Source organism: Schistocerca piceifrons, chromosome 7 (genome assembly GCF_021461385.2).
Source record: "Schistocerca piceifrons isolate TAMUIC-IGC-003096 chromosome 7, iqSchPice1.1, whole genome shotgun sequence".
NCBI lineage: Eukaryota > Metazoa > Arthropoda > Insecta > Orthoptera > Acrididae > Schistocerca > Schistocerca piceifrons.
Window position 1 is genome coordinate 169,091,681 of NC_060144.1, and position 27,290 is coordinate 169,118,970.

Genomic DNA, 27,290 nt, shown 5'->3' on the forward strand with positions numbered 1-27,290 from the left:
TGCATGTCAGTAGCGGACTGTTCAAGCTGGTGGAGGCTCTGTAATGTGGGGCGTGTCCAGTTGGAGGAATATGGGACCCGTGATACGTCTAGATACGATTCTGACAGGAGACATGCAAGTAAGCACCCTGTTTAATCTCCTGCGTTCATTCATGTCCATTATGCATTTCGACGGACTTGAGCAATTCCAGCAGGACAATTCGACACCCCACTCGTCCAGAATTACTCCAGGAACACTTCCGCTGCCCACCAAACTCCCCAGACATGAACATTATTCACCATATCTGGGATGCCTTACAACGTGCTGTTGAGAAGAGATCCCCACCCCGTCATACTCTTACGGATTTATAGACAGCCCTGCAGGATTCATGGTGTCAGTTCCCTTCAGCACTACTTCAAACATTAGTCGAGCCCATGCCACGTCGTGCTGCTGCACTTCTGCATGCTCGCGGGGGCCTATACGATATTAGGCAGGTGTACCAGTTTATTTGGCTCCTCAGTGTATTTTCACGTTTGTTAATGTCATTATCAGTTTCATGATTTAAATTATATTCAATCAAAATTTTCAAAATTAAAGCAGTGTAGCTGCTACAACAACCTGTTACCAGTCACTACCTTGTTTCTCATTTATTTATTTATTTATTTTTGCGGCAAATACCACAGTAATTGTGCACTCAGTGAATTTTTTAAATTTACTCACGAGTTAGGGTGTATTTCCGATGTACTGCCTTATGAATATCATTGTCTGTATCTTGTATGTTGAATTGCTTGTAAATGGGTAAGATGATGATATTGAGTCAACATTATTTAAATATGTTCCACTGAGGTGTTTTGAGGAAAACTATAAGTAACAGTAAATGATGACGCATACTCATATATGCTAACTGCTGGTGTGGGTAATGATAGTTATATAACATATCATAGACTTTGGAATCGTATGGTGAAGTTTGATACACATCTGTAGTGCCTTAACTGCAGATAAATAACTATATGTAATTTAATGAGTAATGTACAAAAGAAGAATAAACTTTTTTGAAAAATGATTTATTTGAAGAACTAAAAACATACAAGTCGTGGTAATGGTATGTCTCAGCGATTCCTTATACATGTGTCAATGAAGTGGCTATTTGTCGTGCTTTGATGGCAAAAGTCTACTGTTTACAAATCTCCTCGCTCGTATTTGCGCATCAGATCCAATACATGTCTATAAACTAACTTAGGTGCATCTTTGCCATATGTGAAATCGAGATGATTAAATTTCTTGTATTCGATCTTGAACTTCTTCTTTGGATTTCCTAGTTGAGTGTACAAACGATCAATGTCCTGCAAAATAACGGACAACATTTTAGAAAAGCAGTGCAGTTGGGTGTTAGGCATTGAAATGTTATGAAACAACTCAACTACGTTCAGTAAACTGAGAAGCTGTTCTTAGAAGAAAAATATTTCGACTTTATGAAATTTAAGTATCATTTAAATTAAACTTGTGTGTGATATAAATTAAACTTTCAATTAAAGTTGATCTTAACCTCAGATGTATAACTAATTGCTGTCTCAGTCATAAAAGACAAAAAATGGCTGCGGTAAATAAGGATGTACTGTCAGTTCATCCAGAAGAAATTATGTATGAAAATTTTAACTGTATTTAAATTTAGTTCGGGAAATATGCCTTAAGAATTCGACTAATTGAGCCAGGAGTGTATAAACGTAGATACACATAGTAAAAGTAGTTAAACGTTCTGCGTACCTTAGGTCCTGCCAGCCAGTCGTTTAGACTGTAGAACAGATAAACCGGAGCCTTGACGTTGATCAGCTTGTAATCAGGCGGCACACGTTGGCGGTAGCGCCTCATATTCTCCACGATGCCATAGTCGTATTGCCTAAAGTGGCCTGAAATGCAAAACATTGTGTGAGTAATGTATCAGCTGGCGTACTGAGCAACTCTTACAAATGTACGTATTGTCAGTCCGAAAGCGAACTAAAAGTTCGGTATATTATCGTGAAACGGGATGGTCTATGATAGCAGACAGAAACTGGCAAGTTAAATGAAAAAGAAAAAAAAAATAGTTTCGAATTGCTGCTTGAACGATACAGACATACAAAGACAAAATTCAGTAGGGCAGTGTGTGTATTTTGCAGTGTCTGTATCGTCCGAAGGAACATTGCATCCAACTATACAGACAACGCAAAATGCCGACACTGCCCTAAGGTATTTAATGTCAAAGCAAGAGAATCTGAACAGCAAAATGTCTCTTTCTGTGCGGGAATCATACGGCTTGCATGCGAGCATTATACTCGTACGACGTAGACACTAGGACATATGGAAGTTTGGGTCTGGCAGTGATTCGTCCACAGATAGCCCAACCCGTTATGGCGACAGCCCGAGTAAAGCGGGGAATCCGATTTCGAGTCAAGCTCGGACACAAATTTTCATACGTTACTAGTAAATCGTATAGTCATTGTACAATCGTTTTTGCAGTTGGCGATTGCATGTGATAAACACAAAATTGTTACATATTTCTGAAAGTAGCTTATTTCCCACATGATCATTTCGGCAAAGGTGATATGTGTGAATAACTTACCTCTGTCTATGCCTTGCGCGTAATGTATGAACTGCCTGGTGGAGGATCCAGCAGGGATGTGTGCAGAAATTGCCGCTAGCTTTTCCTATGGGAAGAAAAACAGAAGTGTTTCAGTAAGATTGGAAGAACTCGGGCGGTATGTTACGTTTCTGCCTTCAAAGTGGAAGTGAGAAGGAAGATTATTATTTCAAGTCCTGTCGATGACAAGGTAATTAGAGACGAAAAAATGCAACTGATATTAATGCCATCAGTTAATGCTCCACATGTGAGAAGAATGTTGACATTTCCGGTGACCACACAAGGTACTAAATCACTAACCGTTGTTCCTTTTCCCATGTGTAAGGTAACTTATTTATGGACTTTTTTATTATGGCAAATATGGGTTATAAGGCCTACTCTCAAATCTAACCAGACCTTGTCCGAAATTTATTAGGAAATTTATTGTGACACTTGAGTTTCAGTAGATGATACTGCAGTATGTACTATAGCATTTCCAACGACAGACAGAATAAAAATAACAGTAACTACACCAGATAAACATTTACTCTTATTTGAGGAGAGTGCTGCCATATAGGTGATTTAAAGTTGGTAAATGTGTTGACTGGTGACCGTGGCAGTATTGAGTATGACGGAAGAAACAATAGAGGAAGAAGTGGACACGCTGGATTGTGAGGATGCGGCAGGGGAAGAAGACAGGACGAGAAACAGGCACGGTAAATGAAAAAGAAGAAGAAAAATAGTTTCGTATTGCTGCTCGAGCGGTACACACATACGATAAAGTGTGTAAAAGTCGTTTGCAGCCCTTGCATTGGTAACATTTGTTTAAGGGCTGGGTATTATTGCGAAAATGTTACAGAAACTCGTGGAGATGGATGCGATATGTTTTGCAGTGGGAGTACCCATGAAGCTGCTGTATGATTAAATGTTGGTCATAATATTTTGAATTAAGTACACATTCCGTCAAGATCACTGAAAAAAATAAAAAATAAATAGTTCGAAAACAGTGGTATTCCAAGAAAATAGTTCTAAAAGTGGCTGTTAAAGAAATTTGAGCTGCAGGCGTTACACGGCATCTCTCATAGAGTCGGAGAAAATTAGAGTGTGATGGAGGGTTGTGAGTAGTGCTTGGATGGTTCAGCTGGTAGTGCACTTGCAAGTGAAACAGAAAGGCCCCAGCTTCGAGCTGCGGTTCGGCAAAAAGTTTTAATCTGCCAGGAAATGTCAAAACGAATATAGCTTAGATTTGCGAAACAAGGATTTACTTCTTAATTACATGAGGAGAAATTATGCAATGTTTTGTTGTATAAATTATGAGGATGACACACCAAAGTGCTTAATCTTTTTCCTCAAACTCAACATTGTGCTGAGTTTAGCGTAGACTGCCGTATGCCTTTTTGCAGGAAGTGGAGGGCACCAACGGAGCAAGAGTTTTTAAATATGTCTTACGTCCGGGTAGAACCAGGGTGGTGTGTAAGTCATAACTTACATTCCGTTTTATGATCGCAGGTACGTGATGTGTGAAGGAAGATAATGAAGAGCGTGATCACTTGCATGTTTACCAATTGTTATGAAGCATAGACATAGCGCACAACAGTCATGTCTTACTATGCATACGAAACATAGGAACAAGAATTTTGATGGCATATCTTGGGCCATGTCGACCAGAATAAATAGCAAAGAGTATATTGCATTGCGTTGTTGCATTTCTGTATATTTGAATGGCTAGTCCTACATAACAAAGTGAAGACTTTTCATACTTGAAATAAGTGAGACATGGTTGAAGCTAGAGAGCAGACACATCACCTCCTGGAAAAAAAATGACTGTGGCCAGTGTCGGAGAGTCTTAAGAAGTAGTACGCTACCATGTAGATGCACTTAAAATTGCTGTAAGATGAATTGCAGCTCCAACTCAGCAACCACTTTGAAGAGGACTCGCAAAAAATAAAGTCAAGGATGCAGTAGCTGAGGTGGCAAGTGCAGCCATCAAGAAGCGGAAAGACAATGTACGTCGAAGGAATGACAGAGGAGGCTCGACAAGAATTTCTGGGGAAAGAGGCGCAAGAGATCTACCGGAAAGCTAATTTCTTTAAGAAGGGATACCAGAAACGCCAAGGCAATAATAGGACCATGCTCACCATACTCACTTGGTTTAAGAATCATAAAAGAAGAGATCTCGAGACACTGGAAGATTTCAGATTGGTTATACGAGATAATGGTTAGACAGACGTTTAGGAACCAGATTTTAAATTGTAAGACATTTCCAGGTGCAGATGTGGACTCTGATCACAATTTATTGGTTCTGGACTGTAGATTAAAACAGAAGAAACAGGGAAAAGGTAGGAAATTAAAAAGATGGGACCTACATAAGTTGAAAGAACCAGAGATTGTTGAGTGCTTCGGATGGTGCATAAGGCAAAAGTTGACTAGAAGAGGGGAAAGGAATGCAGTAGAAAACGAATGGGTAGATTATAGATAAAATACTGAAGGTAGCAGAGGACCAAATAGGTAAAAAGGCAAGGCCTAGGAGAAATCCATGGATAACACAAGAGAAATTGAATTTAATTGATGAAAGGAGAAAATTTAAAAATGTAGCAAATGAAACAGGTGAAAGGGAATACCAATAAAAATGTAGCAAATGAAGTACGTGAAAGGGAATACAAAGTGGCTAAGCAGGAATGGCTATAGGACAAATATGAGGATTTATAAGCGTATTTCACAAGGAGAAAGATGGGTACCGCCTATAGGAAGATTAAAGAGGCCTTTTGGGAAAAGAGAACTACCTGTATGAATATCAAGGACCTCAGATGGAAAATCAGTCCAAGTAAAGAATAGAAAGTTGACAGATGGAAGGAGTATATAGAGGGTCTATACAAGGGAGATGAACTTGAAGGCAACATTACAGGAAGGGAAGAGAACGTAGATGAAGATGAGATAGGAGATATGATAACGCGAGAAGAATCTGACAGAGCTCTGGAAAATTAGATATTCGGTCAGAATCACTGATAGCCTTGAGAGAGCCAGCTATGACAGAACTCTTCCATCTGGCGTGCGGGACGTATGAGACAGGGAAATACACTCAGATTTCAAGAAGAGTGTTGTAATACCAATACCAAAGGAAGCAGTTGCTGACAGGTGTGAAAATTACTGAACTATCAGTTTAATAGGTCATGGTTGCAAAATACTAAGAAGAATTATTTACAGAAGAATGGAAAGACTGATAGAAGCCAACCTCGGGGAAGACCTGTTTGGATTCTGGAGAAATGTAGGAACACGCGAGGCAATATTGTCTTTCGACTTCCCTTAGAAGATAGGTTAAGGAGAGGAAAACTTACATTTATAGCATTTGTAGACATAGAGAAAGCTTTTGACACTGTGGACTGGAATGCGCTCTTTGAAATTCTAAAGGTAGCAGGGGTAAAATACAGGGAGTGAAGGTATGTTTACAGCTTGCACAGAAAGCAGACTGCAGTTAGAAGAGTCGAGGGGCATGAAAGGGAAGCAGTGGTTGAAAAGGGACTGAGACAGGATTGTAGCCTATTCTCAATGTTATTCGATCTGTACACTGAACAAGTAGTAAACGAACTAAAGAAAAGTTTGGAGAAGGAATTAAAGTTCAGGGAAAAGGAATAAAAACTTTAAGGTTTCTCGATGGCATTGTAATATTGTCAGATGCAGCAAAGGACTTCGAAGAGCAGATGAACAGAATGAACAGTGTCTTGAAAGGAAGACATAAGATGCACAGCAATAGAAGTAAAACAAGGATAATGGAATGTAGACGAATTAAATCAAGCGATCCCGAGGGAATTAGATTAGAAAGCGAGACACTTAAAGTAATAGCTGAACTTTGCTATTTGGGCAGCAAAATAACTGATGTTGGCCGATGTAGAGAGGATATAAAATGTAGACCGGCAATGGCGAGGAAAGCTCTGAAGAAGAGAAATCTGTTAACATCGAATACAGATTTAAGTGTTAGGAAGTACTTTCTGAAAGTATTTGTCTGGAGTGTAGCCATGTATGGAAGTGAACCATGGATGAGTAACAGTTTAGACAAAAAGAGAATGGAAGCTTTCGAAATGCGCAGAAACATGTTGAAGATTAGATGGGTAAATCACGTAAATAGTAAGAAGGAACTGAACAGAATTGGGGAGAACAGAAATTTGTGGCACAACTTGTCTAAAAGAAGGAGTCGGGTGACAGGACAAATTCTGAGACGTCAAGGGATCACCTATTTAGTACTGGAGGGAAGTGTGATGGTTCAAAGTCGTACAGGAAGACCAAGAGATCAATACAGTAAGCAGATTCAGAAGGAAATAGGTTGCAGTGGTTATTCGGAGATGAAGAGGCTCGCAGAGGATAGAGTAACATGGAGAGCTGCATCAAACCTGTCTTCGGACTGAAGATCACAAGAGTAACAATAACAACAGCAACACATCAATGAGTTCAACACTGCTGGGAGATGGAAACAATACTTCATGCTGCACCCCAACTGCGATGAACCTAAGGATCTGTTTGAATTTTAATCTCTCCACACTGTAGATTTAGATTATCCATCACATACACGGGAAGAAGTATAGGTCCAGATAATGAAGCCGAAGAAGAACAAAAGTCCAAGACAAGATGGAACCCAGGCAGAAGTCATTCAAGCTGGAAGAGATACACTCCACAAGAAAATTCACCAACTAATCTAGATGATCTTAATTTTGGAGGAGATCCCAGAGGATTCGAAGACAGCAGTCATCTGCTGTATATGTAATAAAGGTCACAAAATAGACTGCACCCACTACAAACGAATCGCCCTCCTGAACGTCTGTTATAAGATCTTGTCCAACTGTATAGGGATAGAATCCAGCCGTTTACAGAAGAGATGATTGGTAAATATCAAGGGGATTTCAGAAAGGGGAGTTCGACTGTCGACCACGTCTGTGTGCTGCGACAGATCAGCGAAAATTTCGTCAAAGACCTAAATGTTGGTTGGGTGGTTGTGGGGGTTGAAGGAACCAGAGACCTAAATGTACTCTTCGTAGATTTTAAGGAGGTATATCACTGCATCCACCGGGAGAACCTTATGAATTGCCTAACCGAATTTGAAGTACCAAAGAAACTCGTCAACCTAGGTCGAGCTTGTCTCACTGGTTCCTGAGGCAAACTGGAGCTCGGGAACCAAGTTATGGAGAGCCTTTACATAAACACAGAGTTCAGACAAGGAGATGGTGTGTCATCGATATTGTTCAGCCTGGGCCTCGAAAAGGTAATGAGAGAAGCTTTCCATAAGAACTTCGAGGGGATCGTGGTAGAGGGTGAGAAAATCATACATCTCGCACTTGTCGAGAAAGAACTGATACGGATGAGCGACAGAATGGAGGCTCCAGCAAGCAGAATCGGTCTCCTTGTGGACCAGTCGAAGACCGAGAATCTGGTGACGAGCAGGACACATGCCTATTCAAGAGATCCACTCCAGCCTCTGGCAGTCATAAACCGATCGTACAAAAGAGTTCAGAATTTCAAATATCTGGGGTAATCTTTACAGAGGACGCACCGTGTGAGACAGAAATCAAAGCGGGAATCCAGGTTGTAAACCGGTAATAGTTGTCTGTATCAGTTTTTTAAATCGCTCAGTCTGTCAAGGAATTTCAAGCTTCGGCTACACAAAATCCGCAGTGTTGTATAGTTGCGAAACTTGGATTGTCCGGAAAAAAGACTGGAATAATCTCATTTTCGAGGGAAAAAGTCTTCAGTATGGTCCGGTGTAAGATGAAGTCATTGGAGAAAGGAGGATCCGGCATAATGTAAAACTGGATGAAATCTACAATAGACCAAACGTCTGATGGAAAGCAAGCAGCTAGTGTGGACATGACATGTCGCTAGGATGAGTTTTCAAATCCATAGGAAGAAGAAAAGGAAAGATGGAGATATGGCGTCTATGAAGATGCATATCGACATAGAGGGTGACTGGCGAGAGAAGGCACAGCACAAAATCCAGTGGAAGAGGAGTCTTGTAGCTGCACGCAGTTCTCTGAACCTGACCGCGCACTGTAAAATAAGTGGTGTTTCCGGTCACATCACAGATGGTTGCCTAAGAGAAGAGCTAAATCAGAAACCAGTATTAGTCAAGGCCTCTACAAATAAGTTATGCTGGCAATAACGTGTGCAAAAATTGAATGAAGGGAGCCTGTGTAGTTTAATACATGAACTTTGAGAGAGATGCCGTTTGACCATGCAAGCGTTAGAATAATTGATGAAATCTGAACAGGCTGGAAGTCTAATTCCAGACATCTGACGCCAATCGCACTGCGATGGAAGTATATAAAACTTTGTTTCATAAGAACGAATTAAAAAACTTATCGTTACTCATTTACTGGCACCTTGGCGTGTTAATTAATTTTTACTACTGTGCAATCTTTAGCGTACATCAGGTACTATGGTCACGTTGCCTGTCGGAGATGAAAAAATAACACGCATATGAACTCGCAGGAAAATTATGTCGGTACATGAATTTAGAAGTAAAGGAGACATGAAGCAATGAGAGACCAGTGGATGTACTATGAAATGTTTAGACTAATAAGACACACATAACGTTTGCACAAGTAGATGGTCAGATCAAGGAAAAAATCTCTGTGAACCCAAATAAGTGAAAGCGAGGGTAACGTGTAGCGTATCTTTGCCGGAATCGTTACATCACTTAGGAACAAGCTTGAAAGATGATCTGAAAAACACAATGAGTATTACAGTTCAATTAAAATAATTTCAAGTTGACAGTTTAGGAAATCAGTGTCAAAAGTAAAGTTTATGAAATGAGTGTCAAAAGCACAGTGAAACACGGGAAGAAGAAGACTTCAAAGAGACTCTCAATATGATAAATTTCAGCGAAGTTAAATAGCAACTCTAGAAAACGTAGCTTTACATTACACCTAGTTCAGTTATTTTCTGAGAAACGAATACTAGCAACTTACCTTAACGGTCTGCTCCTTATCAAAACCACAGATGAGAAATACTACATTGGTACACATTGGTTCTGTAATTGCTTTTTCTTTGCAGATCTTTGGTTGAATAAGCCTGATCATCTCTTGACTAGGAGTAAATTTACTAACTCCAATTAGATCCATAAGCACCTGCAACCAAGATACACAAATACAGATGAATATTTTAGCTCTTTGCACCCAGAAAAATGAGCAAGAGTCCGTTACCGTTCATTTCTACGCACCTAAGATAATTTGAAGTATATTTATATTAATTGAAATTTAACCGTCAAACAGTTATGGTCATATTGTTAATTAATAAAATCTGCCCGCTTAAAATTTGGCAATATAATGTTACGCAAGTTTGTTGATCAGGTTTTAATGAAATATTGTTTGCTTAATGTTAATGTTAGTTACATGATGTACAGCTATTACTGAAATCCAGTTTTGTGAAACTACTGATAATTTTACTGTAGCACCTCACATCTTCGTCATTAGTATTGTTCTGTCATGAAATTATGTGTAAATAACGGATTACATGTCTACGTAACACAGAATATTAATTGACTATATCTCGAATGATGGCTATTGTTTCAATGTAAATGTGTTTGGATATGAAAATGAAGTCCATACAGAGATCATCATCACATAAACATCATCATCATCATGGTCATCATCATAGACATCAAGAATTGGACGTATTGGCCTGTTTCGCCTCTACAACTGTTGTTACTAACACTTCTAAAACTTGCACGCACTACTACTGTGAATATTAAAATAGGTGTGGCCATCACCTTTATAGATAACGAGATGAATACAATAAAAATATTGCAAAAGAGCAGTTCTGTAGTTAGTTCTACGTTCTCAAGTTACCTTTTCGCAGTTAGAGTTTCTACGAAAAAAATAGTTTTTCTTAAAAGACATGATAGACGCCGTAGAGTGTATGAAATATTTATTATTACAATTGCAATTTCGACTTTAGGGCCATTTTCAAGTAACACTGCAAAAGTTACCTGAACACAAAAAATACAAAAATGAAGCCCAGGGTGTACATGCGTAATTAAAGAAACATTTCATTAAGATAGTAGCGTAATTATAAAAACTATAAAAATATAATTTAATTATGTATATGCACCCTGTGCTGCATTTTTGTATTTTATGTGTTTAGGTAACTTTTGCAGTGTTACTTGAAATTGACCCTAAGGCCGAAATTGCAATCGTAATAATAAATATTTCATATAGTCAACGGCGACTATGATGTCTTTTAAGAAATATTATATGACTGTGATTCCCAACCATGAGAAGTTAATCAAAAAAATAATTATTTTGGCAGAGGTTATAATTATCCTTGTTTCGAAATTAGGAGTGGATTTTATGTCACCAAGCTGTTGACCGTCGTTTCATTGATAAGCTGCTTAGAGTCATTAGAATTTGTTCTCCAAATAGTCGTAGTAACCGGCAAAACGTCCCACATATGATGCACTAAATCTAAAAAACTTCAAAGGGTGAATGTATGAAGATTTCGAGATTGGAAAATAAAATAAGAACACTGTTCTCACATTAACGGAAGCCATTTAAGTGTTTATACAGGCAGTTCTGAACAGGAACTCATCTTTTAAGCAATTTAACTACAATTACCTCTAAAATGCAAAAAAAGATTTTCGTTTCCTACATTTTTCCGCGTTCTTACGAGACAGCAGGCACTTAATTTTATTAAAGACCAAACGTAGAAGTAATAAAAGAGATAAACAATAAATATAGTATATAAACAAATGCCCTTTTCTACAAGAAGTGTTAAGTGGAGATTTCATATTTCATGTTAAAAGTGTGTATGCACTAAAATGTAAATGAGGGTTTGAATAAGCTCTTACCTGAGCGGACGTTGTAAAAGGTGCCAAAAGTTGGAACAGTGGGCTGATCATATGGTTCATGTAAGCAATTGGCGCCAAGCTGAACATGGCACGAATCTTTTTGTTATACTCAGGCTTCATTGACATTCCGACGTAGAACATTGTCGTCCCCATAGAATGTCCGACATAATAGATCTGCTGGTGCCCAGTCGTGTTTAAGACATGGTCTATTTGTGCCGGCATGTCATAAATACCATGTTCGTGCCAGCTGAAAACAGAAAAACGGGCAGTGACGACAATGAACAAATAACATTCCTTTCGCTCCTCGGAAAACATTCAAAGGAAAATCAACGAATAAGTGAGTAATGATCACCCACAAAATCCAGTGACACGGTACGAAACAGTTTGTAATACAGGCAGCGTTAAGTGCACATCAATGAACTGCCGAAATGTAGGTAACAGGCATTGCGTAAGCTTGTGCTGCTGTGATGGTCATGAGACGATTATCAAAACTTGATCATACCAAACGATAAATTAAGTATAGTCATAAAATGCACCGAGAATTAACAGGTAGACTGCGGCATTGAAACCTCACTTCAGAAAGGGTCTTTCCATTGTCACAGGAGTGCTGTAGCCCTTTTGAATCTTGATTCAGTAAAATACAAAAGATTAAAGGACACTTTTAAGCTTAACTGAAACGCCTGTGGAAGTACCTGAAAAGATAAATAAATCAAAAACCCTGTTGGACAAATGTGTCTCTCGATTACCTCGCTTCGTATCTTCTGGCACAAGGAAAGAACTATCGTATTTCTGTCCGGATAAGTTAAAATAATGTAAACATATTCGTATTCTTCCTTTACTTATTCTTTTTTGTTCGAGCAGTAGACGTTACTGTATGCTAAATTGCGACTTCTTCGCCTGTTGGACTGATATGTCGTTGGTCACTGTTGTATGGGGAGTCCATTGTTATGTAGAAGCTTGTTATTCTGTCACTCCTAATCTTTTGGCAAGTATTCTTCTGTGTTGCATTTACATACTTCAAATTTTCCTGCTAGCAGTCGCTATTCACTTCTCACCCGTCCGACAATCCGTGGCTTATTAAGAACTTGACACGGCCAGTGGACGACTAGCGTTGCTTCGTATTGGTGACGAACCCATAAAATCATTAGTGTCGTTTGAAGTATAGAAATTACGAGATTATATACGCAATAAATTTAAAAGAATGACGTGGAACTGCACCGATTGCAGTATATTGATTGTAAAGCAAAGTTTGAGTCACGTTTATTTTCTGTTGTGAGCACTTACGGTCAATAGACCACCATCAGAAAAATTTGAAGCGGCAGTGTCGTGGCCTTTGAGGTAATACCGACTGGTAGCTGTCGAAAACTGAGCAGAATGATTGGGATTGTTTTTTGAATTGAGATTATGTACGTTTGCAGTTTTATATAATGCGTAGCATCCTCGTTGCCTATCACACTGCATTCAGGTTTCAAATTACGGTTTAATTACGCGAAGGTATAAATGACGAAATAAATGAGGAAATACGTTTGAGTTTAGTTTTTCATTCTTGAAAATCTCCGAATAAAATTTTAGTTAATAAGAATAGATCGAGGAAGTTCAGAACTTATTGATGTATAGGTCCTAGTTGATGTATCAAAGAACAATTTTTAAAAGGGTGAAAATGAAGTATCCTCTTTAACTATATACATGGTAATTACTATCACTTTATTTTCCAGGAAACAGAAAGATAGGATCATGCTTTCGTCTAGGACAAAACATTTTCTCCATCAAATGACGCTAAGCTATAAAGTTCCCATATCTCATTGGTGGACCGATTTTTCAATTTGTACATTCTCAGAGCGTCATTCTATCTTCAGTGAAGGATGATGTTAATTACTTTGATTCAAAGCTAATTTTACGTGTAACCGTACCTGAAATTCCAGAATTTGTTCTGTTCTGGCGATAGGGTACGATGTCTCTGTGAGTACCAGTTTCCACGGATGTTGCCGAGCCAAACGTCGTACCCTTCGTCAGCCAGAATGTATGCTGAAACGAAAAAACCATAATTGTTGCAATATGAACTCGATGTACACCGCTGTATACGAAGATTAGATTTCAATTGTTGTATCTGCGAAGTGGAAAGCGAACTTTACAGTCTATAAGTAACTGGTCGATTTTCGATTATTATGAACTCAGAAAACTGTAATGAAATCTTTGTTGCACCTGTCACAGATGTTGCTTATCTTTCGTCTTTCTTGAAACGTATGGGTGTTTCTGCACTTTTAGGAAGAATTACAGAACTATTGCAGCTTCCTTTTGTTATGTAGCCACATATTTGGAACGTAATCGCACGTTTAAAAGATCAACACCGTTTTATTACACACACGACTGTCTCAGTTGCTGTACTTCGGTTTTGTCTGATTTAGTAGCATCAGATATACAGTCGTACTGTACAAGGAGTATCGAGAAGAAAGAGGCACAGAAATTGACCTCTAAATGATTAAAATCATTTGGATATTAGGCCGTGTCATCCTGAAACAAAAACAACTATTGAAATCTTTTCAACAATTCTCTTCAGTTGCCCTGAAGAACATCACAGTAAAGACGATCTTTCACTGTTCCTTACAAGTAAAAGTCCATAGATGTTAGATCTGGCGCACGCGGAGGGAACTTAATCGGCCCTCTTCGTCCAATACAGTGCCCGGAAAACTGTTATCCAGGAAAGCTCGTATAGCTAGATGGTAGTGTGGTGGCGCCCCGGCCTGTTGGTAAAAAACCTCTTCATCAACTCCATAAAACGCACGTATATGTGGCAAAATTGATGTGGGTAACATTTCCAGGTACACTTCTCCAGTGACTTTAGTGTCAAAGAAAAAGGGTCCTACTAAACTCTCAGATGATAGTCCACTACACACATGAACCCCTGCTATATTGACCGCTTTATCTACATAAACATGAAAATTTTCCTGTGCTCAGTACACAATATTATGCCGATTAAAAAAAAAGATTTAAATGGCTCTAAGCACTATGGGACTTAACATCTAAGGTCATCAGTCCGCTAGACTTAGAACTACTTAAACCTAACTAACCTAAGGACATCACGCACATCCATGCCCGAGGCATGATTCGAACCTGCGAGCGTAGTAGCAGCACGGTTCCGGACTGAAGCGCCTAGAACCGCTCGGTCACAGCGGCCGGCTATGCCGATTTACGGTTCCATGAAATTTAAATTGTGCCTCGTCACTCCACACTACCTCCGTCACAAATTGCTCGTCATCAATTAGCATTTGCTGATACTAATCGCAAAATTGCATTCGGTGAACAGGGCCGTCATCATTAATTGCGTGCAGTAATCGTGGAATGTAAACTTGCCACTTTGCAGCTTTCTGAATTCTTCGTACACTTGTACTGCTAACCCCACTTCACGTGCACATTGTGTAGCAGACTTGTATGGAGAATTAACAAACGTTTCAAACACTAGAGCCGACGAAGCAGGACTTATAGTTGTATGCTATCTTCCCCTGTGAATATCACAAATCATTCCATGCAGTTCAAAGTTGTCAATGATGCGTGTAATTGTTAGGCGGGTTGGCTGTCCTATTTCAAACACCCGCCTCCACTGAAGTTGCACTTCACCGGCATTATCAAACTTGAAAAACGACATCACAATACATTTCCGTTACTCGAGTGTCAAGCGTGCTCCAGCCATCTTGTTTTCTCAATACCGAGATGGAAGTACTAACATCTGTTGAACCAAAGATCATACTATAACACACTAGAAACTCAAATCAAACGACAATATCGATATCGCGATAGAGCCTGACAAAGAGTGCATACATTTTTCTGGCGGACTCTGTATTTACAATGTAACTGAAAGAGTGCAATACACACAAGAAGGTCGTAATCGGGAGCACAGTTGCCACTTGATAATAATCATACGGTCAAAATTGCTGTATTGGATTATGCAAATAAATACACTTAATTATCAGACCCGCCCATAAAATATAAATAAAAAAGACTATATTATAGTATTCGTATTTCGCCAAAGGAGGAATACAGATTATCGTGCAATATTTTCCCGATTTCGAAGTTCACTGACAGGAAACTCGCAGCGCTGCATTCTGTGGCCACAAACATGTCTATGTGGTTCCCGCGTTTAATGTGCGGGTGGTGCGAGTGCTGCAACCTCTGTCTGTCAGCTGATTCTAAAGGTATACGTCCGTAATATCAATAGAAGAAATTGAGTATTTGCGGCTGCACACCACGAATCAGATGAATCAGTCAACAGTTAAACAAAATGTGAATGTACACATCAAGTATATACTATGCGTTTGTCACTGAATTCATCCGGCTAAAATAATGTAAAATTATCGAAATTGCTGGTACTACTACTGCGAAAATGAATGTGGCGTGAAATGAACCTGAAGTAGAACCAGTAAGGTCACTCACCCAGGGAGCCGTTGGGCCCCATGATGACCCAGTCGTCAGCGCTGTTCATGAGGCCGTGCTGCACCAGCACTGCGGGCTTGCGTTGTCCCGGGACGAGAGGCGAGGCCTTGCCGTAGGGGATCCTGAACATCCGCAGAATGTAGTCGTCCTCAGTCTCCACGATGTGTTCTTCACACGGATACCCGTACTTCTCAAGCAACTCCGGCTGTAATGAAGAGAAATGCCAACTTGGTTTTTCGCAGGACAGACAGTGACACATACGTTTGTTCAAATGTGTGTGAAATCTTATGGGAGTTAACTGCTAAGGTCATCAGTCCCTAAGCTTACACACTACTTAACCTAAATTATTCTAAGGACAAACACACACACACCCATGCCCGAAGGAGGACTCGAACCTCACAGTCTAGGACTGCAGAGCCTTAGACCGCTCGGCGACGCATATCTTTGTTAACATCTGAGATCGGTAGGCACAGTAAAATAATTGTCTGGCTATACGAAAAATCCATGACGAAGTAGATTTTGCAAGTTTTTTGTCGATCGAAAGTTTCAAAATTCATCGTACAAGTTTCTCTGTTTGTAATCGAAAATTATGAAAGCTTCCTAGGTATACTTTATTGCGAATCCTTGCTTACCGAAATAATTAAAACACGTGAAAATAAACATGGAGCGCCGTATAGCTCAAATCTCGGAGTTAATGATAAATTCATTTTATTAGTACAGTTTCATATGAATATGATGGTTATACTCTGTAACCAACTAGTGTGTGTAAGCTCCCTTGAAAGAGCACGCTGGTAGATTTCGAGCGCTATGGATGGTGTGTAATTGGTATCAGGTGGTCACGTGACCCTCCGCGCTGACGTAATTCATAGCAGTGAAGCGGTGTGTATGTGACAGTCGGTTGTATGGAACGAGAGCAGTAAGATGAGTTGACGTCAAGTAGTGAAGTTCTCAATATGTAAAACGCGTAGTTACCTTTCACTACTGTTTAGTCATAAATAATGTCAGTCACGTCCTACACACAGCTGCCAAGTATCCTTGCGTTTGGATGTGACTTGGAATGGTAACATAAATTCAGTTATAGACAAACAAAATAGGAAAATAGCAATTTGCCTACGAATGATGTTGCATTAAAACAACTTAATCGTCGCTTGTGTGTTGTGTGTATTGAATCGGGCACCTAGAAATGACGGAGAGGCTTCGTCCCGCCGTAGCCCTCAGTGGTTCACAACCCCACAACAGGCCACAACGGTACACCAACCCCACCGCCGCCACACTGGACCCAGGGTTATTGTGCAGTTCGGCCCACAGTGGGGACTCCCGGGAATGTCTCATACCAGACAAGTGTAACCAAAAGTGGCTCAAATGGCTCTGAGCACTATGGGACTTAACATCTGAGGTCATCAGTCCCCTAGAACTTAGAACTTCTTAAACCTAACTATGCTAAGGACATCACACACATCCATGCCCGAGGCAGTTTCGAACCTGCGACCGTAGCGGTCGCGGGGTTCCAGACTGAAGCGCCTAGAACCGCTCTGCCACACCAGCTGGCTCGAGTGTAACCCGAAAATATGTTTGTGTGGCAGAATAACGCTGGTGTACACGTAAGTGGAGACAGTGTTTGCGAGCAACAATTGCCGACATAGTGTAACTCAGGCGGAATAAGGGGAACCAGCCCAGCATTCGCCGAGGCAGATGGAAAACCGCCTTAAAAAACATCCACAGGCTGGCCGGCCACAGGACCCCGACAATAAAGCCAGGCAGATTCGTGCCGGGGACCGGCACGCCTTCCCACTCGGGAAGCAGCGCGTTAGACCGCATGGCTAGGTGAGCGGGCGATCGTCGCTTACTGAAATACTCTTCAAACAAGTTGGATCCATATCAGGTCAGGCTAATAGGATATATAGCCTACAGCGTAAGGATCGGTAAAACAGACTCGTTAGAACTGATACCGGTATTTTAGTTTAAGAAATCCGGTATTTTCCGTATTTGATTGGTCTCGGTTCTAACAGGTGTTTTTATTTATCTAATAACCAGGTAAAGAAAAACGAAATATCGATTATCCATAGCAGCAATAATATTGGTATTCAAATAAACCTATTTTAATGAAGATGTCTGTTCGTAAAATTTGCATTGCTTTGAAATATTGCATCATTATAGAAATGGGGAAAGCGAACATTGTTATTTTAATAACCAATTCCGACAGAAACGAGCAACAAACACGTGATATAAGGATTGGTAAAGCAGTGCTGAGACAATAATTTACATGTTACCAGTGGCGTGCCCTATTTACCATGTGGTGGTATGCGCGTACTTGCATTGAACAAGGCTTGCCCCCTGTGGTCTGTATGGTAGCTTCTGACTGTCGTCGGACATCAGCTATATTACAGGACGGCACTCTACCTAGTCTGGAGGTAATTTTATGTAGTATGCGGTACCAATGAAGTACAATGCTTCACTTGATTTCAAATATTAAAAGCTGGAGGAGCCACAACCAACTTGACACAGTGTAAAATGAAAATCTAAAACTTAACAGTTCATTCATAGTTTACAATAGAAATAGCAAGGAGCTGGTCTGCTGCTTGGTGTGTACATAACTTGCCTTTATCTGCTTGTAGCCTTGGAAAGGGATAAATCAGCACGGAAAATATAGTTATTCAACGTCAGTTTTCACTCTTTAGCACCGACTAGTCGAAATGTCGAAATACTGACATGATCCTCGGTTACAACATGATTTTTGAGCAATGTTAAAAAAAAAATTGAGTCAATAGGAGAATACTGATGATTTTTTGTAGTAGTCAATGGCTTATCACTTTACGAGAAAAACAGCGAACGGTGGACGGACTAAGTTTTCTTTTATTTGCCTATTTAATTAAAATTTTTGGTTATGTATCGTGAAACCGAGAGAGTCAAAATTTTTCAATCTTTTTTTCGATTTCTACATTTATTACAGGAAATAATAGGAATAAAAAACAAAAAATTGTTATTTCAGAAATCTGTTATTTTGAGCGTCTTAATAGTTCGGTTAAACTGGAGTTGAAAAAGAAAACAACATAACCGAAGACCATTAGTTTCAGCAACCGCCATCTCTAATACAGCGGATACAAACAAGAGAGGCGCGAATAATCAGTCACTTGATTGACTGGTGAGAGAATGCTGTAGGAATGGTGGAAAGTCTTAACTACAGGGGGGTGATGGAAATGCGCTGCGCTTACCGCGAGAACTTCTTCAAACAGTCCAGACATAATGTCTTCAGCACGGAAACCACGAAGCCGCTTTAGCGCTCTGTAGATCGCATTGAGGCACACACACCCATTCTTCCCACGTTCGACATTTCAGCGGGACTGAGAAGATACTTAAATATGTGATACAATGGAACGAATTCTCGTTCAAAAGCTTTATAATGACTTCTACAGTGTAGATGTATGAAGTTAAAGAAGTTATTGACGTGGCTAAGGATGAAACTGAAGGAATGTAGCAGTATAGCGTCTCTTAGACTTCTAGACGGAGTACGACCTACGATTGAACAAGGATACTGAAGCGATTTAAGGATAATGTAAGTCAGCATAAACGACGCATTGCTGCCGATACCGATGCATTGTCTTAACAGTTGCGCCGGATCTCTCGTTCATTGATGTTTCGCCGCTGAGGGTCAAAAGAATCCGTCTCGCAGACAGATGTCACAGTCTGCGAAATTATTCCCCCTTGTCCAAACCTAGGATTTACACCGTCTCGAAACATCAGCAGGAAATGGGCGTTCTTCTCAAGAACACTAATTTCTAAGAAATGTCGTATCTCAGCTTAAGATACAGAACCATGCTCAGCTTAATGTAAAGTCAAATATTTCTTTACTCGCCACTCTGCAGCACTGCTAGCCTCTTCTTAAAGAAGACATGGTTCATCTTACCGTGTCCAAGTCGATGTCATCATCCTTAGCGCTGGCTTGCAGAGCCACGGCGAACAGGACGAGAACCACGTGCGCTGCGACACGCATTTCTGCAAAAACGGAAGAACAGGTTGAGAAATTGCTGTAGCGATACCATAACTAAAGTTACGTAAAAGCTATTTAGAGTAAAAGGTAAAGTAGTGAACAACAGATGAAATCTGAAACTTGCTTATTTGGAGAGACAGGAGTACACTGTTAAACGTCTCTTCCGACAAATTCCAAACGATCTGGGCCAGTGACAGTATCTCTTCCAAAAAAGTAGATACTTATAACATAACTATTTTTCTGAATGTGTAGCGTGCGCCCGTAACACGTGTGTAAATAAAAATTTCATTGCGGCCAACCTAAGGTACCATACGGAATTACAGTAAAGAGAGCTACATCTGACAACAGAGAATTTTTAACGAATCACGCAGTTCTCATGTTGAATTATGGTCTTATAGTAAGTAGAATCCAAGGAGGAAATCATCTGTGCCCTTTCAAAGAATTCCCGGTATTCGCCTTGAACGACTCAGGGAAATCACCGTCAGCCTAAATCTGCATGACTGAGAGGGGATTTGAACCTCCGCTCTCACGGTCGCAGGTTCGAATCCTGCCTCGGGCATGGGTATGTGTGATGTCCTTAGGTTAGTCAGGTTTAAGTAGTTCTATGTTATAGGGGACTGATGACCACAGCAGTTAAGTCCCATAGTGCTCAGAGCCATTTTTGAACTATCTGAAATACGGGATATTGTATCCGAGCGCAGAGGCTGATTCTGGAATCTTAGTAGTTTTAAACGCTTTCAGATTTGGAGTAACAGCAGAAATAAATTTATGGCTTACCAGAGAAGGTTTTCAATCATATCCGCGTGGCAAAACATTGGCACTGTGTTGCTAAGGCCACAGACCAAATGTTTTTACGAATTTTGCAGCAGGAAGCAAAATGCAACTTCCTGTCTCTCTTTTAGGTATTAACGACCTTTCAGATTATGAGCGGAGAGGTTAAACTTGACTGTGCCAGAAACAGTACAATTACACGATAGAGTACTAAACTAAGAAACGTCGACATTGTTATGATGTAACACATAAACCAAAGGGAACTGCATAGCAAGAATAGTGATTGTCCTGTTGTGAGAAAAGAGATTGGGAGTTTTCGACTTTGTTGACGGTACCTTAAAATTAGAATCGAAATAAGTAGCAACTTGGTACATCACAGTGAATCAGTATCACAGTGCACTAAGAAAAACTGCATGGGCCAATATACATATTTCGAGGTAATCAAGGTTGTAGTTAAACACTCATTACAATTCGAACTAATTTTAAACTATGTCGAAGAATGAATAACTCCGGACATCAACAATGACATTATATTAAACAGCAGATACTCTAAATTGCAACACAGACAAGTGTGAAAACCTTTCACGTAAATACTAGGGTAACTCAGTACCAGTGCTGTATACATCCAATGCCTAAACGTGGCCTACAGCACCCGGGAATCTGGAATTGAAAGACAGAAACATCCGAGTTAACTTGTAAGTAAATATGTATGGGCAGCCGTATGCTCGATAAATCACTGTGTCGCCAAACAGGGAGCAAAGAATAGTTATGGAAAAAGGGGTGATTAATGTTTTACGGGTACTTCAAGTTTTCATCTGGGAACAGTGTTGACAACGAATGATAAATGGCTTGCATTAATTCGTAAGGTTCTAGATCACATAACAATGATCCGAGTGAGATTCGCATCAAAGGAAAGTACACAATTTGGAATAAAACATCCGAATCTCATCAGTTACTGACTGGAGTGGGAACGTATTCGGCGCAAGAACCAAAAGGCAGACATTGCTCTAGAATGACGACGTACAGGGTACGTCTAAGAACTACACGGTCCATTCTTGACATAGAGGAAAATATTTATGATACATAGAATAAAATCAAGATAGTGCTAACGTATATACAAGGTAATGCAGATGAGAGCCAAATCAAGAGACCTTCCACATTAGGACAAGCAGAGACTCACCCGGCTGCTGGCGTCTGTATCAGTATGGGGGCCCTAGGGGCCCCTGGCCTGATAAAGACCAGAGAGGGAAAACAGCTGACGGGCGCTGCGCTGAGGACGCAGACATCAGCACCGTAGGAAAGGGCGGCTGGACCGCGCGTTCCCCAGCACGTACCGCCGACACGTGTGATGAATTTCGGTTTCATTACGCCCCCATTTAAGTGGTTTTAGTAGCGCACCGCACGTGGTCAGTGCCCTTTAACTATTATTTCTTTGTTCAGCGGCACTCTTAAATTAAAACATGTGTCCTACAATCCATTGAACTGTACCAACGGGAAAAAGTACGATTTGTGACTTGATTTCGAAATTTATAAGTGTGGCGTGTTATGAACGTGATAAATTTCTTAGAAGATTGTTGTTAACACACTAGCTCTTCCCAAATAATATATAATATGTAGCGTATACTTCATAAGGAATCGTTATATCATGCCATTAGTTTGTACTCATGAACGGTGGGCGGGAAGGAAATTCTGATGCGTCAGGATACCTTTAGATGGTATGTAAGGGAACTTAAAAATTCTGCAAGGAGTTACAACTAGTTTATTATATAATTGTGGCTCTGAGCACTATGGGACTCAACATCTAAGGTCATCAGTCCCCTAGAACTTAGAACTACTTAAACCTAACTAACCTAAGGACATCACACACATCCATGCCCGAGGCAGGATTCGAACCTGCGACCGTAGCGGTCACGCGGTTCCAAACTGAAGCGCCTAGAACAGCACGGCCACACCGGCCGCCATATATATAATTGTGCAGGAGCAAATATTCATCAGTGTAGGCGAAGTTCTTGAGCCTAGAACTAGGAAAGTTGAACGTGTTGATGTGAATAACACATTTGGCTGTAAGAAATAAATTAAGAGAATTAGCGACTAATGAATAATGTTTCTTCTGCCTTCGATGAGATTTACCGCTTCTTTTTCTATCTTTTACTTTCCGACTATCTCCAAAAATAGTGCGGTTACCTATCTTCAGATAGTAGTTACGTTTACGAGCATAACAGAATCACAGTGCTAAATGTAAATAGGTCACTACCTTTCCAGCAATTATTTTTTAATTACCAGTGTAGTCGTGTGAATATTAGAAAGGAAGCAGAAAGTGATAGTAGTTGATTAATATAATTATGAAAGCGGCAGCTTTTTTTCCAAAGTCATTCCTTCCCCGCAGATTTCAGACTGCTAATATACACTTTTATTAAAGGATGAATAGAATAGTCCGTTCGGTGATAGTTCATGGTTTATGGAATGTACGATATTAGTTTGATAGCTCGGTTTACACGTTGTCGTAATCTACTTCCCTGGAACTTCTTCGTGGTGGAATACACAGAACATTGAATAAATGAATAAACGAATGAATTCTTGAACGTTCCATATCAGATAGTTACACATCCAGAAAATGTCAAGTTCGTTCATCTGCTTTGCTTGGAAGATATTAGATGGTGTACATTTCAGATACCTCTTTCCTTTATTTTACTGGGGGCTTATCTCAGTTGTTAAGTTACAGCGGAAAAATACTGACCACTGAAGTTTTATACGTTTCTGTCCTAGAGTTAGTACAGGCCATCAAAGATATGGACTGACTTTATTCAGAACATCTGAAAACGGCACATCAGCAAATGGGAAAATGAAAAAAAAACTTTTTTTTTTACTCTACACGAACTTAATACTGAAAGTATTAAAGAAAAACGGAGAAAAATTTCCATTGACCGTTCTGTAAACTCTTGGCCGGAACCACTTAAGGCTAATAAGGCGCAGAATGTAATTGGTGCATTAAGAGTCGTACTCAACTGCGAGCCATCTCTAATGAATTCTATGACAGTTACCTGTCTTTAACTAAAGCTTACTACAGGTGAATGTTAACGATAAGAGAAGCAAAAACGTCTCACATAAAATGGCTCAGCAAAAATCCGTTTGCGAGTTAGTTGCGATTGTAAACTTTTCATTTCGACTTAAATTTCACCCATGGTCAAAGGTTACGGAATGTGGTGAATACATGACGGAGGACCAGCACATTTTGCTGCAGACATAAGATGACCACGAGCGTGGATTAAGACAGATACCCTTCTGACTTTTATCCTCTGAATTACGTTTGAAGAATTCGAACAGCGAAGTGTACTGTCTTGTTAAGATTTTCGAGGTGGTGCTAGGGCGTCCGAAACAATTTGTAACTCCCTGAAAGGACTTCTGAAAAATTGTGCAGCGAGTCGTAACATGTAACGTACTGCAGCAGTACTGTATTTCTTGTAAACATGGGCCATTAGCCTTATTGGATAGTTTATATCTCACACACGTTTGTCCTAACCAAGACAACTCTCAAGATACACCATGCACTTATCACCTCACGGGCAACGGGGTCGTTAGGAATGGAACACTAACTCGGATTTGGGAAACGTGAGGAAGGAATTCGGCTGTCTCATTATCAAAGAATTCTTCAGTCATCTGCCTTAAGCGATTCAGGGAAATCACGGGAAAACTAGATCTGTACGGCCTGACTGGGGCTGGGACCGCTACCCACTGTAACGTGAGTCCAGTGTCTTACCATTGCAACACATAGCTCAGGTTCCATACAAGTAGAAAATTCTAAATTTGCGTGTACATAAATGCTCCGCAAGTCACTGTACAATGCTCTACAGGAGATACTTCGAACCCATATTATTAACGTTCTGTGCTATTTTGTTCCCGGTTGAACGAGTAACAAACGATTGTCTATGCAGCTCTGTCTCCGCCCTAAATTCTCTTATCTTATTGCCATAAGTCCTGCGTGTGATTCACAGTGGTGGCACCAGAATCTTCATACAGCCGCACTCTAATACACGTTCTCTAAGTGTTTCTCGGTAACTACGTCGCCTTTCTTCTAAAACAGTGGCCGTCAAACTTTTTTAGTAAAGAGCCAATACTGACTTCATGGGCGGCACCTCTGGCCGCATACGTACCCACCTTATTTTTAAATTAGTAAGTATGAGTCCCCGATAGATTGACCTCTGCCTCAAGTATCGATCGTTAACAGTCGACACCGTTCGTAAAGCTGTGTGATGCCTGTTCTTTGTTTCAGATAACTGCCACCTTCAGCGACCCCCAAGTTGTGAAACTGCAATTGCCTCAGGAATTGTTGTTATTTTGTCTCTGTAAGTGGGTGATTAATTAATTTATAACAGTAATTGTAGTTACTTTTCAGTGCTTTACGCAACATCAAACACAATCGTAAATCTTTACTAAATGTGTCGAATGTCACGTTCCTACTATTAATTATTTTGTATTGCAATAATCTTCGTTGCAGATGACCGTCCCTATAAGGCACAGTCACGAATCTATGTTACTTCTCAGTCAAAATTTATGCTATAGCAGCTAATCGGTACGAGTCGCGCACAATTTGAGTTGTCAGTACTGGGAGACAAACAATACAACACTAGCGGAAGTATGCTCCTCTCGGAACACAAAAAGGCAAATATAGTCCTCTTTAAAAGACTCTGACAGAAAAAGAAAGACTCTGACAGAAAAGTGGGGAACCAGTTGCTTTAATCCTCATTCCGCCTTCCTCACAAAAAGTTTTGGCGTTAGAACGCATTCGCCCTCTTTTAACAAAAAATATTGGAAGTCCTTCTGAAGTCTCTCTTTGTAGTTAAATCTTCATACTCAGCATTATCGTCTCATTGCCAATGTCTGTGCAAGACGTTCTCCCTCTGTTTTCGTTTTCTTCCGTTGATTTACAGTAATCTCACTCTAGCTTTCTCCTTCCTCACTTACGCTGTCTTCTTTTGTCTTTCTTTCCTACTGTCACAGTCTGCTCTGGACAGTACAAAAATTCATGGAAGTCCAGCATATTTTTACCCCACGTTCCAAAACACGTCCTTCCCTATACCTATGTCTTACAGTTCCCCGGTCTGATAAGGTCCAGACTCTCTCCCCTATGGCTGTGTGTGGTCTCTACAAACCTCTCTTTTTCTTTTACACATGCTCCTCTCTCTTTTCCTTGCGCTGCTTCTGTCTCCATCCATCTGTATTTCTTTTTTACAGCCTATGTCTTTGACTGACCATCAATATCTCCTCACTCTTTGGTCCCCACTGCTGTTGTCCTCGTCCATCTCTCTTTCTCTTTCACTCCCACTTTCTGCCACCATCACTTCTGTCTCTTTCACCTGAACTGACACTGTCTCCTCTCTCTTTCACCGTCACTGTCTCTCTGCTATCCTATCTCAGCAAAAAAAAGCACGCTAATATGTTCACATGCCAAAAAATTTGGTGAGGAAGGTGGACTGAGGACCTCAACTTTGCATCGTATAAACCATTCTTGTGCTTCGACAGGAGCTACAGCAGGGTGCGCTCCTCGTATAAAACGAATTCTATAGGTTAGGAAAGTTTTGATAGTTTATTTCTATACGTCGAAAAATTTAGATGCTTTGACAAATATAAACAACAAATAAGTACGCATAATATAGGCTGAACACAAAATAATCTGCTGCACATTTATTCTGTCTCTTTCTACATAGTCCCATTTTCCTGTATTCATTAAGTTCTTTTGTTTTGTTGAAGATGTCTTTGTATTCCATATAGACTGTAGATTCAATATTTAAGGCTTTCTTTTAACTGGTAGTTGTATTACTGTCCATGTTTAACACCCCTTGTAGTTGCCTCATCAAATATTGTTCATATTTCACTTTGTTCATTTATTTAATACAAACTGTTACACAGCCATTGTTTTGAGTATAATGTTAGTGTCAAAACGCAGTACCCCCACACTTTCAAAGATTGCATTTACTGTAGGTTCCCTCAAACTCCTCCATTTTCCTGCATTTATTTATTTCTGTTTCTCTTATTGATATTGCTTAAGTTCTTTATATATTCTGTAGTTACAATGAAACGAACACCCTTAGATGCTTACAGGCGTTGACATACGTCAACGGGGCAGATGAAAATGTGTGCCCCGACCGGGACTCGAACTCGTGATCTCCTGCTTACATGGCAGACGCTCTATCCATCTGAGTCACCGAGGACACAGATGATAGCGCGACTGCAGGGATTTATCTCTGGCACGCCTCCCGCGAAAACCCACATTCTCAACGTATTGTCCCGCACTACATTCGTAGTGCCCCCGCCCATTATATTCATTACTCGCGGCGCGTTGCCGATTTCCGTAAGAGTTCGGGCACTGTGCATTCGCACAGAAGAAGAAGATGGTCAAGTGGCCGGTGAGTGTTAACCATATATACACTAAGTTGGTATCTGTTCTTTCGGACATGTCCGAAAGAACAGATACCAACTTAGTGTATATTCTATAGTTAAATTAATAATTGTCTCTTCTTTTAATTGGTTTGGTTATCACTCCCATGTTTCAGACCTCCTGATGTAGCCTTGTCTAGTACTAATTTTATTTTACTTTATTACTTTTGTTTATTAATAGAAACTGTTATGTAGCCATGCTATTCCTATTTTGTGTTAATGGTTTTCCTGTCTATTCCTTCGTTATTTATGTACAGTTCAAT

At 40.1% G+C, this 27,290-nt stretch overlaps 1 protein-coding gene across 1 annotated transcript; it reads right to left on the reverse strand.

Moving 5' to 3' along the window:
• Nucleotides 1-1,157: 1,157 nt before the first annotated feature.
• Nucleotides 1,158-19,824, reverse strand: LOC124805529 (lipase 3-like). The gene is made up of 9 exons (XM_047266097.1): nt 19,738-19,824; nt 15,834-16,038; nt 13,316-13,430; nt 11,430-11,652; nt 10,916-10,945; nt 9,529-9,687; nt 2,579-2,663; nt 1,744-1,886; nt 1,158-1,322 (listed from the first exon to the last, which is right to left on the reverse strand). The coding sequence occupies exons 1-9, from the start codon at nt 19,822-19,824 to the stop codon at nt 1,158-1,160; spliced, it is 1,212 nt and encodes a 403-aa protein (XP_047122053.1).
• Nucleotides 19,825-27,290: the final 7,466 nt, after the last annotated feature.